The sequence below is a fragment of the Malus domestica genome, chromosome 13 (assembly GCF_042453785.1).
Source record: "Malus domestica chromosome 13, GDT2T_hap1".
Lineage (NCBI taxonomy): Eukaryota > Viridiplantae > Streptophyta > Magnoliopsida > Rosales > Rosaceae > Malus > Malus domestica.
Window position 1 is genome coordinate 5,376,613 of NC_091673.1, and position 16,321 is coordinate 5,392,933.

Sequence of the window (16,321 nt, forward strand, 5' to 3'; positions counted from 1 at the left end):
GCAATCGATCTGAAGAAAATAGTTGAGCTTAATTATTTAAATTAAGCTTATTATTGTGTTTTATCATCATCTCTCGTAGACAAAGAGAGGAAAGAAGAAGAAGAAGAAAAAGAAATGGGAGGTAACATGTCACACATTGAAGACTCGGATGAATCTCCACGTGAACACCAGTCTCGCATCGTGGCCTGCCATTCCAAGGAACAATGGAACACCCACTTTGATGCCGTCCAAGACAGCAATAAACTGGTAATTAATTATGTTTAATCCCTTAAGAAGTTTGTCGGATGTGTAATTCAATTGTTTAAGGACATCCATTTTTACGTTGAAAGTCTCGAGTTTAAATTCTTAATTCCTACAGTACTATCGTTTGTATAAAAGGAAAGCCATGGAGCCAACTGATTAATATATAATATATCAACTCTATTATACTCTACTCTGTTTATTTTAATGAAGTTGCTTAACCGATTAATTATTTTGTTTGGATGGTGATGATGATGGTGATGGTGATTGAATTCACGGCTACGTGGTGTGGACCTTGTAGAGCCATGGAGCCAATCCTCAGAGAGTACGCTGATAAATTCACCGATGTTGAGTTTGTCAAACTTGATGTCGACGAGTTTCCGGTATATATATATATATATATATATATATATATATATATATATATATATATATATATATATATATATATACTTCTCATATTTTTCTTTAACTTATGTATATGTTCCAATGAAAGCTGTTATTTACACTTCAAAAAAGTTATCATGAGCTGATTCCTTGTAAAAATATAAAGATGGAATTTACAAGCTAGAAAATATAATGACTTTTTTGAAGTATCAATAACATCTTCTTGAAATATGGATTTGACCCATGACTGAACATGGCATATATGTGTGTGTGTGTCAGAGATGTTGTCTTAATTACCAAGTGAGAAAGGAATACATCGTCACTCATCCTTGAATTTGATATCAAAAGTATAGAATAAAAGAATTTGTTTTTTTTATCAACCCATGATCCTTGATCAGGTGACAAAAAATGAGATTATTAAAATATATATATTATATAAGGTATATAATTGTGGATGGATGCAGGGTGAAGCAATGCAGTTTAGTGTGCAGGAAATGCCTTCATTTGTATTCTTGAAGGGAGTGGAGGTGGTTGATAAGCTCGTGGGGGCCAGGAAAGATGAACTGCAGAAGAAGATTGAGAATCACAGGAACTGTGATTATAATGTCTGTTTCTAAAGTTGTTCGGCAAAAATTCTATTATGTTCTCTAGTATATTATATTTTAAAAACTTTAACAGTTAGATTCTAATCATTATACTATTAATCAAGAATCTAATGATCAAATATCTTAAAATATAACGTAATCCGATGCAAAGAAAGAAATTTCATTTGATCATGTAATTAACCTGACTTTTGGTATAGTTTGGGATTGCTACTAATGGTGAATGTATGCCATTCTCTTTGTTTTTACGTCATGTGACAAAACTTGCCCATTGACATTAATGTGGAGCCAAAAATAATCACAAGGCGACACGTGAATTTTTGTGTAAAAGAGGACCAAACTACCCTTAAGGTATACCGGGATTTCTACACGCGAGCAGCAAACAATCGTCCTTTAACAAAGTCAAAAATGCTCCAAAGAGAGGTAACCAATTCAAGATCTATCTTATCAAATCTCTTTTTGCAAGGTAACCTCCAAAATAGTGTTAATTGGTTAATTAATGGATTAATTACCCAATTAATCCATTAATTACCAATTAAATTATACAAAATAACCCCAAAAACTATCAAAGGGCCGGCCACCATTCCCATCCTCACCTTTCCCATTTACTCTATTTTATTACCCAAATTAAAATAGACATTTATTTTTATAACCACCCATTTATGCCCTTCATATTTAATTAGCCAATAAATTGGCTAATTAAATGAAAAAATTGAACCCAAAGAACCCTTGAGTGGCCGGCCATCTCTTCTCAAAATTGGGCAAAGCCTAACCCTATAAATAGGCACCCATTCTCACCAAAAAGTCAGGCTAACACTCTTGCAAAAATCTCAAAATTCTCTAAACAATCTTTTTCTCTAAATTTTAACTTTAGCATCGGAGGTTCTTCGGTCAAAGCCCTCCCATTCATCGTGGGAGCGTGAGGCTTGTAGACATAACTAAATGTGTTATTTATTTTGTAGGTGCAATTTTGTCCAAGATCAAAGAGGAAGAAATTTGCATCCACAATTAACAGGAGCCAAGTGCTCCTCTTTACACTCTAATTGGTGTAATTAGGGATCCCAGCATTTACCTTTTAAGTAGAAAGTGAAAAATGATTGAATTGACTTTAGATCCCAACTCCACATACAACACCACTCACCAACTATCGTAGACTTTTACCTTTTTTATTTATTTAATCTTTTTACGGTGTTCATTTTGACTTAATTAATATCTAGATTTATCTGCTAGGAGTATATGGATAAAACTTGCCTTAAAAGAGAAGGGTGCCCAAAAGCTTTAGAACAACACTAGTGTGTATTATTTTCCGATATGAGGACAATCGAGTCGTAACATTACACGGCACTTCCGTACACAATAACTCCTAAACGGGTCAATTGATCATTTAAAAAATTAGCTTGTAAAGAAAGAGTGCAAATACTCTTAATTACCATAACGTCCTAAAAATATCCATAAAAGAGGGAAAATGCTATATATACCTTTTCGTATCATTAAAACTAGTGCCGACTCAGTTGGAGATATAAATCACAATTTTGTCAATAAATATGTTATAAATACGCTTTAATTATAGCAATAGTTGCTAAATTATGGTTTTGAAAATATTTTCGTCCATGAATCTGAATATTAGTTTTATACTCCCTAAATAAAATCTTGCTTTGTTCTCCGTCGAACTTTTTCTACCAAACATAGGGGTACGAATGAAGAATCAAACGACCACTAGGCAAAAGGAATACAAGTTTATATAAAAAATGAAATGTCCTTTTAATAATGATCAATATCAAATCTTAGATGCCTTAAAATTTTCCTAATTAAGAACGCGGTGTGCAATCCATTTAGCAAAATGTGGTCAAATATCTTAGTGAATTAGGTGTTGAGTTCTACTCATGCGTTTCGGGTTTGAAACTTCTTATCTCTTAAATTATTACAACAGTTTCGAACTTTCTTCATTCTGCTTAATAATAATAATAATAATAATAATAATAATAATAATAATAATAATAATAAAGTAATAAAAAAAAATGGTCCAATCAAAGAGGTGAACAAATCCGATGCTTGAAGTTGATCTCGCAACTTTTGCCAATTGCCCTACACTATATAAACCCCTTCCCACCAACACCAAATATCCACGCCAAACGCAGTCGATCTGAAGAAAATAGTTGAGCTTAATTACTTAAATTAAGCTTATTATTGTGTTTTATCATCATCTCTCATAGACAAAGAGAAGAAGAAGAAATGGGAGGTAACACGTCACACATTGAAGACTCGGATGAATCTCCAAGTGAACACAAGTCTCGCATCGTGGCCTTCCATTCCAAGGACCAATGGAACACCCACTTTGCTGCCGTCAGAGATAGCAATAAACTGGTAATTAATTATGTTTAAGCCCTTAGGCTGTGTAATTCAATTGTTTAAGGACAACCATTTTTATGTTGAAAGTCTTGAGTTCAAATTCTCCATCCCTACAATACTATCGTTTGTATAAAAGAAAAGCCATGGAGCCTACTGATTAATATATGATATATCAACTCTATTATACTCTCACTAGTAAAAAAAACACTTTGCGCGACGTACGTACATTCGTCGCGCAAAGTCAAAAATTGTTGCGCAAGGGTTTGCACGACGTAATCTTCGTCGCGCACTAACCGTCGCGCCAAGGCAGTGACGCTAAGGTTTGAGCGACGAAGATGCGTCGTGCAAAGTGACTTTGCACGACGCACGGCCTACGTCGTGCAAAGGCACTTTGCGCGACGTGCGTTCTACGTCGTGCAAATATACTTTGTGCGACGCACATCCTAAGACATGCGTCACGCAAACCCTTTTTTTTTATTTAGTGAAAAATATATTTGTTTTAATTTTTGATAAACATTGTAATTAAATTCTAAAGAATAATGAATTAACCAAGCAAAAGTATTTAATTGTAAAATATATGAAAATGTACATACTATTAAAAAAAAACAATTTGCGCAACGAAGAATTAGGTTGCGTCGCACAAAGCTCTGCGTATGAAAATGTACATACAAGATGTCCGAACAAAAATAGAAAAAACTACAATAACTATCTTCTAGGTTTGATACATCAAGCTACTGGGTATCGACTGGGCGAAGTGGCTGGGAGGTCAAGGGTGGAGCAAGATCAAGTGCTGACATCAGGATTTGAAGACCGGACATCAGGATTTTGCTTCACAGTCTTCATAGTTAGCCTGCTCAGCTCCAAGGCATCAAGTAACTGCAGGAAATTGTGAAGATCAAATATCCTACTCAACAGTGCTTATTCTATGAAAAAAAAGATAACTACTTTTTCCATCAGTGCTCCACCAATCAACATTATGCAAATTTTTCAAATAATCTTTTATAGATGGTGAAAAGAAATCCACTGCACTCTTCAATTATTCATTCATAATTGTGGATGGTAAACGTCTAAAAGAAAATTTTGCTACGACAGCATGTAATCCTCTATAGTTTGGTTTCCAAAAACAATACCGCAGAATCGGATACCTATTTCTGCTTTCAAAAACAACCCGGGAGGTATTCGTGCAAATAATCCTACTACAATGTTATATTTTTAAGAAAATTACCTGTGAAAGTCTGTTGCCCAATAGCACAATAGAAGACACCTCACTAGCAACTCCAACACCACCACCCATGGCAATTCCAACATGCGATGAAGCCAATGCTGCAGCATCATTAATTCCATCACCAACCATTGCTACGACGTTCTGATCCTTCTGAAGTTCCATTATGAACTTCTTTTTCATCGGTTTAACACCAGATATCACCTGCAACAAACATCATAGGCTATGGTTCCCAAAATTAATTTCCATGGTAAGCAAAATAGTCAATCCATCTTCTGGGGTCATTTTAGAGTTCGGCAAACAATCAAGAGTATTTAGAATTGGTCCATGAACCAATAATCTGTTAATTGAGATCCCTAAATTTAACAAAATATGCGCCCTTGGTTGCCTTCAATATACCTTCAATTCCTTAACACCAAATGAGCCCTAAAAGTTTTCTAAGATTCTACATATCTTTAATGAATCTCTAGGATTTTCTTTTAAAGTCGTTTTGATGCCAAAAACCTTTAGAAAATAAGGCTCACTTTTGTAAGCCAAAGTCAAATTGGAGTGAAAGAAATAAGCATCTGTTGAAGTACCCCTAGATCTTCTTAGTCTATCTAAGCTGCTTCTGTTTTCTACAAATTGTGCTACTTATAGAACTTCATTTTAGTGCTCCTGTAAGTCGAATCTGTCAAGCATTACTTCTCCATGTACATTGTTATTTATATCCTAAATAGTTCATCATGATCATAGACAGCACTCTATGTTGTCCTATATGAATCTAAATTTTCAATAATAGGATTCTAAATTCCCTTAACAATGGTCCAAGGCCAATGCCTATCAGCATTACACCTTTACAAGAAGCAAATTCACATTCAAATATGCAATGATACAAACTATTATATTCCATTATACCCTGTAATTACCTTTGAACCCATTCCAAAGTCCCAACAGAAACCCTAGTAAGATCAGGTGCTGGGTCAATTTTTTTTAGGGTAATTAACATAACACTAAGTATTACGATGACTGAACAGCAACACTGCTATATAGAGAAGTCCAATACAAGACATAAGTTTTTTTTTTCTTTTTGTTTCAGAAATCAAGCGATAGATAATTCCTTCTCTTTGAGATTTCAAGTGATGCATATGAATTAAATTGATCAACGCAAACTAAAGATTCATTGAACAATCACATCTGCTATTACCTTAAATCTTTCATCTTTTCAAACTTGCACAATTGAAGGAAATTTCATATTTCTGTGCCCTGTGTGTGTAAGACAGAGAAAGAGAGGGAGAGAGGGAGAGAGAGAGTACCGTGAGATGAAGTCGAAGTTGGAAGAGTAGCGAAGGGTTTCTGCACATCAGCCAGAGAAATGGCGAAAAAGAGTTGCAGATCGGCGAAGGAGATGGCGAATATGTGTGATTTAGGTTTCAATTTTTGTAAGAAAAATGATTATAAAGGGTAACACGCTACCAAAACCCACAGGTAAGAAACTCACAGATGGAGCTATCAAAAAACAAGACAAAACCGACCCACATGAAAAAATCAAATCTAATGGTAATTATCTCATTCAACCCACATCAATCTGAGTCCCAAAAAACCTTAATTTCATAACCATAACAGCGAAACCAGCACGAAACGACTGATATCAAATCAAAACGACAGCAACCATATCCAGAAACAAAAAAATCTAATCAGCAATTACCATCAATCTAATTAGACCGTATACTTACATGAACTAAATCGAGCGGCGGTCGGAGAAACTGATGGGCGATTGGGCGGGAAAGCCTTGTGCGAGCTGAGCTGAGAAGGAGAGTCGGCTGGAGTGGAGGAGGATTAAGGTTTGGGTTGGGAAGAGAGAGAGGATGAGGAGGAAGGCTACGGGAAGAGAGAGACCAAGTGAGAGAGAGGGCGAGATGAGCGAGGGACAGTTCGGGTCTCGGAAATATTTGTCCAGGAAAATTTTAAAAAGAGCGCTTAATTTTTAAAATTGCAGCGCCAAAATTATCGCAACTGGCGCGACGCAGGTATGCATTTCGACGTCGCGCAACGTCTTTTTGCGCGACAACCACATTGTGGCGTCGCGCAAAGTATTTTTTTTTTTTTAAATATTTCAAAATTTACTGAAAATGTGATTTTACTCTTTTCAAATTCATTTTTTTTAACATAAAACCTACAATAATATATTTTTCTAACAAAAACCCGACCCAAAATACAATAATAATTAAATTTAAAGCTACTTAGTAAATATACATACCATTCAATTTCTTAAGTGTTATACGTACAAAATAAATAAATTTAAATCTACTTAATAAATATATATACCATTAAACTTGATGGGATACCACAAAATCTTATGTTATACTTAATGAAAGTATAAATAAACTCTAAGTGTTAGGGAATCTATCGTTTTGATTGGATACGCATTCTACGAAACTAATTTCAACGATCCAACTGTCAAACTTGTTTGTATATACTTCAAGATTGCATACGCCAAAAATTGCAAAAAACAACATTCAGAGATCAAGTAACGGGACAAAACTTTTCGACGGTTATAAACAAAATATCACGATTTAACTGTTATTTTAACTTCGATTTTGATGATTTTTTATAACTACACTCCTTGACCCTATATGAATACAACGAACTAATTCGATCTTCAATTTAATATATTTACACAAGTGGATACCACAAAATCTTATGTTATACTTGATAAAAGTATAAATAAACTGTAAATGTTAGTGAATCTATCGTTTTGATGGGATACGCATACTATAAAACTAATTTCAACGATCCAACCGTCAAACTTGTTTGTATATACTTCGAGATTGTATACGCCAAAAATCACATAAAACAAACATTCAGAGGTCAAGTAACGGGACAAAACTTTTCGACAGTTATAAACGAAAAATCATAATTTAACGGTTATTTTAACTCTGATTTTGATGATTTTTTACAACTACACTCCTTGACTCTATATGAATACAATGAACTAATTCGATATGCGATTTAATATATTTACACTAGTAGATGAAAGTATAAATAAACTCTAAATGTTAGGGAATCTATCGTTTTGATGAGATACGCATTGTACGAAACTAATTTCAACAATCCAACCGTCAAACTTGTTTGTATATACTTTGAAATCGTATATACCAAAAATCACAAAAAACGAACATTCAGATATCAAGTAACGGGACAAACCTTTTCGACGGCTATAAACGAAAAATCACAATTTAACGGTTGTTTTAACTCTGATTTTGATGAGCTTTTACAGCTACACTCTTTAACCCTATATGAATACAATGAACTAATTCGATCGTCAATTTAAAACATTTACACTAGTGGATACCATAAAATCTTATGTTATAGTTGATGAAAGTATTAATAAATTCCAAGTGTTAGTGAATTTATCGTTTTGATGGGAAACGCATTGTACGAAACTAGTTTGAATGATCCAATCGTCAAACTTGTTTGTATATGCTTCGAGATCGCATACGCCAAAAATCGCAATAAAAAAACATTCAGAGATCAAGTAACGGGACAAAACTTTTCGACGGTTATAAACAAAAAATCACGATTTAACGGTTATATTAACTCCGCTTTTGATGATTTTTTTACAGCTACACTCTTTAACCCTATATGAATACAATAAACTAATTTTATCATCAATTAAAAACATTTACACAAGTGGATACCACAAAAGAAAAAGGCAATGCAAGAACCCAAAAAAAAAAGAAAAAAAAAAGCCATTGCGCGACGTAGGTACTTCTGCGTCGCGCAAAACGGCTTTGCGCAAAAAAAAAAAGAAAAAAAAAGATTTTGATGGGAAACGCTATATGAATGAAAATGTACTTAGTAAATACATATACCATTGATTTTGATGGGAAACGCTATATGAATACAATGAACCAATTCGATCATCAATTTAAAACATATACACAAGTGGATACCACAAAAAAAGAGGCAATGCAAGAACCAAAAAAAAAAAAGAAAAAAAAAAGATTTTGCGCGACGTATGTACCGATGGGTCGTGCAAAGTCTTTTGTTTTTTTTTGGTCCTTTTGATTATAATTAGAAAATAAATAAATGAAAATGTACTTAGTAAATACATATCCCATTGATTTTGATGGGAAATGCATTGTACGAAACTAGTTTGAACGATTAAACCGTCAAACTTGTTTATATATATTTCGAGATCGTATACCCCAAAAATCGCAAAAAAGAAACATTCAGAGATCAAGTAATGGGACAAAACTTTTCGACGGTTATAAATGAAAAATCATGATTTAACGGTTATTTTAACTCCGATTTTGATGATTTTTTTACAGCTACACTTGTTAACCCTATATAAATACAATAAACTAATTCGATCGTCAATTTAAAATATTTACACAAGTGGATACAACAAAAGAAAAAGGCAATGCAAGAACCCAAAAAAAAAAAAAAAGACTTTGCGCGACGTAGGTACACGTACGTCGCGCAAAGCTGTTTTGAGCGACGCCAATATTCGTCGCGCAAAAGAAAAAGGCAATGCAAGAACCAAAAAAAAAAAAGACTTTGCGCGACGTAGGTGCACGCACGTCGCGCAAAGCTGTTTTGAGCGACGCCAATGTCGTGCAAGGTCTGTGTCACGCAAAGATTTTTTGCGCGACGCCAACCTTCGTCGCGCAAAGGCCATTTGCGCGACGAAATTTGCTCCGTCGCGCAAACATGTTTTTCTACTAGTCTACTCTGTTTATTTTAATGAAGTTGCTTAACTGATTAATTATTTTGTTTGGATGGTGATGGTGATGGTGATGAACAAATGATGACTGATTTCACGGCTAAATGATGTGGTCCTTGTAGAGCCATGGAGCCAATTTTCAGAGAGTACGCTGATAAATTCACCGACATTGAGTTCGTCAAGCTTGATGTCGACGAGCTACCGGTATATATACATACACACACACACACACACACACACACATATATACATATACATATATATATATATATATGCATGAATACTTCTCATATTTTTTTTTAACTTTATATATATATATATATATATATATATATATATATATATTCCAATGAAAGCTGTTATTTATACCTTAAAAAAGTTATCATGTGTTGATTCTTTGTAAAAATATAAAGTTGGAATTCACAAGCCGGAAAGTATAATGATTTTTTTTAAGTATCAATAACATCTTGAAATATGGATTTGACCGATGACTAAATATGACACACACACACATATATATATATATGTATACCAAGTGACCAAGGAATACATCGCCACTCACCTTTGAATTTGATATCAAAAGTGGAGAATAAAAAAACATATTTTTTTATCAACCCGTGATTTTAAATAGAAATATGAGTGACCATGAATTCTTGATCATAGGTGACAAAAAATGAGACTATTAAAATATATATTATATATGGTATATAATTGATAAATGTGAATGGATGGATGCAGGATGTGTCAATGGAGTTTAGTGTGCAGGCAATGCCTTCATTTGTATTCGTGAAGAAAGGGGAGGTGGTTGATAAGATCGTGGGGGCCAGGAAAGATGAACTGCAGAAGAAGATTGAGAAACACAGGAGATCATAATTAAGTTTCCAGAAGAAGATTGAGGAACACAAGAGATCATAATTAAGTTTTAATTAGTAATCAATGGATTAATTAACTGATGCTGTGGTTTCCTGGATAGTACTTAAATACTCACTTATGAGTTCCATATATACTCATTTTTTGATTTGGCCTAATTAAAAGATGACACGTGTTTCTTGTTTTCTAAATGTTATTATGACACTATTTTTTAAAACAATAAAACATGTATTAAAATAACATTTGGCCAAATCTAAAAAGTAAATATATAAAGTATTCACTAGTGATTACCTAAGTATTATCCAATTAAAGCTCAATCAGGAATATATTATAATGACAACATGATGCCAACGTGTGAGGGTGGAAGAAATAAAGCGAAAAGGAAAGAATATAGGAAAGCTGAATAAGGTGTAGAGTGAATACGATTGATCATGTACACTTTAATTTTCGTGATTATCTATGATGTTTGTATTTCTCAAGTGTTATTTCACTATTTTTGATAAATTGTAAGCTATGTATCAATAAATTTAAAGTAGTGTTATTAACACAATTATTTTTACTTCTCACATACCCCTCTCATTTTTTGGTTATCGGATTGAATGAATTGAAGAAGATCAATAGTCAAAGACTAACGAAGATGTGTGGGAGGTAAAAATAGGTGTGTAAATATTATTATCCTAAATTTAATGGATCACTTTGTATTGCTTTCTTTTGATTAATTGGCTTTGTAAAATTCTTTAAAAAAAAAAACATCGTAAACCTATTTTATGGAATATTGCTACACTATAACGAAATATTCTTCATAAATTTTTAAAAGTTTTGCGTAAAATGGCAACATTTCACTATTTCGCAAACAAGTTGACAATCGTGAGTAAAATGTGTTGAGTTTTGGCGAGAACTTTTGTTTATACAATGTTATAATACATTTGGAAATATCGTCATCAATTGAGTGACATGAGTATTTTCAACGGTGCTTTCGTCTAGGTCGTTTGATTTCCAACTGTAAAAAGTTTGCAGATTTTTCTACTGCTATCACATAGCAAGATCTGGGGCATCCAATAGTAATAGTTTTGAAAATCAATGAGAAGTCAAATTGGTCTCTGCTTCAAGCTTGGGTGTTACTTATGACCCGATCATGGAAAATGAGATCAGTGTGCAACACATGTGGAATAAGATTCATGCACAATTTATCGAGCAAATTCAAGGCACATCCCCGCCAGAGTGAGCAATCTATATTGAGTAGGTACAGACATTCACATAAAGATTTGAAAGCTTGGCATGAAGCCATTGCTAAAGCAGAAGGAATTTATCGAAGTGATGCTAATCTAGCCAACCAAGTAATAACATTTTATTGTTAAGTCATGTTAAAACATAATTTAGGTAATTAAAAGTAATAATTTGATTATGTAATTTATTATGTTGTTTCAGATTTCATTTTTCAGCAACTACAAACATAAATGTGATTCCATGCTGCCAACCAGAAATAGTTCACAAGGCACGAATGTTGGAACATTGTAAAGCATACCTCGAAGTACAAAGTTTTGCCAAGTGGTCCAGAAGTTGTGTAGAAGAGACTCCCCTACACAAATCAACTATTGAAGAGTCACCATTGGAGATCCTAATTGAATCAATCGCACTAATTGAAGAAACCTCGAGGCTTATTGGTAAGGTCACTATAAAAAAAGATGCAAGAGGGAGTTCTTTGAATAATAATTACTCAAAATTGGTTGACGAATTGGCTCGCCAACATGCACTGAATATGGAGTGAGATAAGTTAACATATGAGTAAAGCAAGACAAGGTTAGAGATGAAGTAAAGGCGAGAGAACAGGAGTTAAATAGGCAAAAACAATAAGAGAAAAAGTGTCGAAAGGTCAGTCCCGACGCCTCAACGAGGAGTCTACTAATTCAAAACATTTTTGGAAAAGTGAAAAATAACCTGTCATGAGTAGAAGGTTTTCTATGGAAGATAAGGAAGTTCCATACATTCCAAAAGAAGACAAACCGAGTTATACTGATTTTATTCCCTAAGTTAAAATTAAGGGTAAATTACATAGTAACCCCTCAGGTTTGAAGTCTATTACAACCTCATACAACATCTTTAAAACATTTCACTTTCATACCTTAAGTACTATTTTATTTCAAAATAATACGTCCGTTACATTTTCCATCCATGGATCCGTTAAGTACTAATGTGGCTGCCAAATGTGTGCCACGTTAGAAAACATGAATTTTCTCAACAAAAAAAAAAAAAAAAAAAACCCATTATCCCTTCCCCCCTAGCTACCCACATCCCTGAAGAATCCAAAAAAACCTGCAACAAGAAGAAGAAAGAGGAGAAGAAGAAGAAGAAGAAGAATAAGAAGAGGAAGAAGGAGGGAAAAAAAAACCCAAATCCAGTTCCCCAGAAGAAGAAGAGAAAAAAAAAACTGCAACCCATTTCGTTCTCCCCCACCCCCCCCCCCCAACAGTTCCCCACCTACAAGAAGAAGAAGAAGAGGGAGGAAAAAAAAACCGAAACCCATTTCCCTACCTGCAAGAAGAAGAGGAAAAAAAAAAACTGCAAACACCCCCTCCAGTTCCCCACTTGCAAGAAGAAGAAGAAGAAGAGCAAGAGGGAGGAAAAAAAAAACCCAAACCCATTTCCCCACCGGCAAGAAGAAAAAGAGAGGAAAAAAAAAACAAACAAACTGCAACCCAGTTCGTCCCTACCCCCCTAGTTCCCCACCTGCAACAACAACAAGAGGAAGAGGAAGGAAAAAAAAACTGCAACCTAGTTCGTCTCCCCCGCCCCCCCATGGGACCCCGCGACCCACCTCCCTTGCACAGAGACCCCGAATCACACCTAATCTCGTTTGGTTTTGTGGTAGATTCATCTTGGGGATTTTGAGTTTGAGATGATTTTTGGACTGGTTTTGTGGTAGAACCACCTAATCTCAGGTGGGATTTTTGAGGATGGGTGATGGGGGATTTTTGGGAGGGGTGATGGGGGATGGGAGAGAGGGGGGCTCATGTGGGATTTTGGGGTGGGTGATGATGGATGGGAGAAGGGGGTGGGTTTTTTTTTTTCCGAAAATTCAGGTTTTAAAAAAAAATTAAATTTTTTTTTTGCCACGTGGCACACATTTGGCAGCCACGTCAGCACTTAATGGATCCATGGATGGAAAATGTAACGGATATATTCTTTTGAAATAAAATAGTATTTAAGGTATGAAAGTAAAATATTTTGAAGATGTTGTATGAGTTTGTAATAGATCTCAAACCTGAGGGGTTACTATGTAATTTACCCTAAAATTAATTATGTTTGTTTAACGTTATAGTTTTCCCTTGTATTTGTAATAATTTACCAGAGTTAGACTCTATTTGTGAGATAATGATATGTGGAGGATAAGACCATGAAAACATAAAGAAAAAAAAATACAAAATATGTATGCGAATGGTAATAGCATGTGCTCTCCCTCTTCCCAAACGGATGGACTTGCGCAAATGCAGTGATTGTTTAGAATGACTAGTAAAGACAATCTCATTGCCCTTTCCCTTGTCTTGCATGAACTTGCTCTTATGTGCATTGCATGGTGGTGTGCAACTTGATCGAAGCCAAAATTTGGGAACTTTAATTTAATTGGAGTAATGGTCCATCAAGTAAAAACTATTGGTCTCTTAACTCATCAAAACGTTTAACTACAGTCTTTTTCTTCAACTTTATTAGAACTTCTGTCAAAATAAGTAGCATGCCACGCACGTGCGGCTGAATCAATAGGCAAATATGAAAAAGCAAATGAGAAAAATTGTAGCAATGATCCCTCAACTTTAACCTAATTGGAGAAATGTTCTCTCAACTTTAACGCAATTGGAGCAATGGTTCTTCAATACTAACTCAACTATAGCAATGGTCCTTCCTAGCCTACATGACTCATTTTGACAAAATTCTAACGAGTTGACGAAAGAACCATAGCTACGTGTTTTGATAAATAAAGGGACCATTGCTTCAGTTAAGTTAAAATTGAAAGATAATTGCTACAATTTTCTCAATTAAATTAGATTCCACACTACACGAAGCTCATGGATTTGGATTTTATTCACTGAACTGTAAATTATGTGTAAATGTTTTGTTCTGAAGTTGTTTTGGCAAAAGAGTAAACTGTCATTTAACCCCCTAAACTATCACGTGAGTTTCAATTTCCCCCTTGAACTATTTTTTCAGCCAATTGACCCCCTAAACTATATTAAAGTGGCCAATTAACCCCCTACCGTTAAATATCTTTAACTTCATTCAATTTTCTGTTAGAAAGAGTCATGTGCTTGGCACATGACCACCTTTTTACATTTTATGTCTAAATCTTTACAAAGAAAACATATAAAATAAATATTAAAAAAAAAAAAAACATACAAACCCTAAACTTAATCATTCAAAATAATAGAAAAGGTAAGGCTTTTTATATTAACACCCCACAAAATGTTGAATGCACCCCATATTAAAATTTAATATTAAATGACTTATTTACTCCACTATGCAATGACAATTTTGACCTTATTAGGTTTAAAAAAATTTATAAATACATCCCAAATCACTTTTAGCATATTATTTATCTTCTCAACTATCAAAACCCTCTCATCCTCCATTGTTGAACAAAATCCTAACCAATGAAACTACAAACATGTTGATTGAGAAAAATTGTTTTTGATGAATGAAACATGAAATCGATGTTTCTGAAGCTTCACATGAGGTAAGACTTTACATTTTTCATTGTTTTAGTGATTTCGATGACATCGATAATTATTTAATCTTGCGTTTGCTGCATTATTTTTCAATATGAACCCTAAAAGATGAATATGAATATGAATATGAATATATAAGTTTAAATAATGCAGCAAACGCAAGATTAAATAATTATCGATATCATCGAAATCACTAAAACAATGAAAAATGTGAAGTCTTACCTCATGTGAAGCTTCAGAAACATCGATTTCGTGTTTCATTCGTCAAAAACAATTTTTCTCAATCAACATGTTTGTAGTTTCATTGATTAGGGTTTTGTTCAACAATGGAGGATGAGAGGGTTTTGATAGTTGAGAAGATAAATAATACGCTAAAAGTGATTTGGGGTGTATTTATAATTTTTTTTTTAAAACCTAATAAGGTCAAAATTGTCATTGCATAGTAGAGTAAATAAGTCATTTAATATTAAATTTTAATATGGGTGCATTCAACATTTTATGGGGTGTTAATATAAAAAGGCTTACTTTTTCTATTATTTTGAATGATTAAGTTTAGGGTTTGTATGTTTTTTTTTTAATATTTGTTTTATATGTTTTCTTTGTAAAGATTTAGACATAAAATGTAAAAAGGTGGTCATGTGCCAAGCACATGACACTTTCTAACAGAAAATTGGATGGAGTTAAAGATACTTAACGGTAGGGAGTTAATTGGCCACTTTAACATAGTTTAGGGGGTCAATTGGCTGAAAAAATAGTTCAGGGGGGAAATTGAAACTCACGTGATAGTTTAGGGGGTTAAATGACAATTTACTCTTTGGCAAAAACTATGTTATGTTCTGAAGTATATTATATTTTAAACACTTTGACGGTTAGATTTAGATTATTGTATCGTTGATCAAGAGTTTAATGATAAAATATCTTAAAATATATTGTACTGCGAAACATAAAAAAAATATTTCCATTTGGTCATGTGATTATGCTGACTTTCAGTTTATTTTGGATGCTACTCATGGTGAACATATGCCATTCTCTTTTTTTACGTCATGTGACAAAACTTGCCATTGACATTAACAGCAGCCAACCCTCTTTACACTCTGATTGGTGTAATTAGGGATCCCAGCGTTTACCTTTAATTAGAAAATGAAAAATGAGTGAATTGACTTTTAATTCCAGAAACACCACCACTCACCGTCTCTCAGACTTCTACCTTCTTTCTATTTCATCT

The 16,321-nt window shown here is 33.9% G+C and overlaps 1 protein-coding gene and 2 long non-coding RNA genes across 7 annotated transcripts; 2 read left to right on the top strand and 1 right to left on the bottom strand.

Annotated features, from left to right (window-relative positions):
* The first annotated feature begins 498 nt into the window (after positions 1-498).
* LOC103451878 (uncharacterized) lies at positions 499-2,422 on the top strand. Its single transcript, XR_011574405.1, has 2 exons — positions 499-623; positions 1,092-2,422. It is a non-coding gene; the product is annotated as an uncharacterized lncRNA (long non-coding RNA).
* A 1,700-nt stretch (positions 2,423-4,122) lies between these two features.
* On the bottom strand, positions 4,123-6,776 carry LOC103430667 (copper-transporting ATPase PAA1, chloroplastic-like). 5 transcript variants are annotated; one of them, XM_070810282.1, is made up of 4 exons: positions 6,516-6,776; positions 6,096-6,135; positions 4,804-5,004; positions 4,123-4,454 (listed from the first exon to the last, which is right to left on the bottom strand). In XM_070810282.1, exons 3-4 carry the CDS (start codon positions 4,981-4,983, stop codon positions 4,362-4,364), a joined length of 273 nt encoding a protein of 90 aa, XP_070666383.1. In that variant the 5' UTR covers positions 4,984-5,004; positions 6,096-6,135; positions 6,516-6,776; the 3' UTR covers positions 4,123-4,361. The 5 variants fall into 5 exon arrangements, with proteins under 5 accessions (XP_070666383.1, XP_070666382.1, XP_070666381.1 ...); XM_070810281.1 differs by having other exon boundaries at positions 4,804-5,023; positions 6,516-6,775; XM_070810280.1 differs by lacking the exon at positions 6,096-6,135 and having other exon boundaries at positions 6,516-6,775.
* A 2,751-nt stretch (positions 6,777-9,527) lies between these two features.
* LOC139190288 (uncharacterized) lies at positions 9,528-10,510 on the top strand. Its single transcript, XR_011574406.1, has 2 exons — positions 9,528-9,712; positions 10,247-10,510. It is a non-coding gene; the product is annotated as an uncharacterized lncRNA (long non-coding RNA).
* Positions 10,511-16,321: the final 5,811 nt, after the last annotated feature.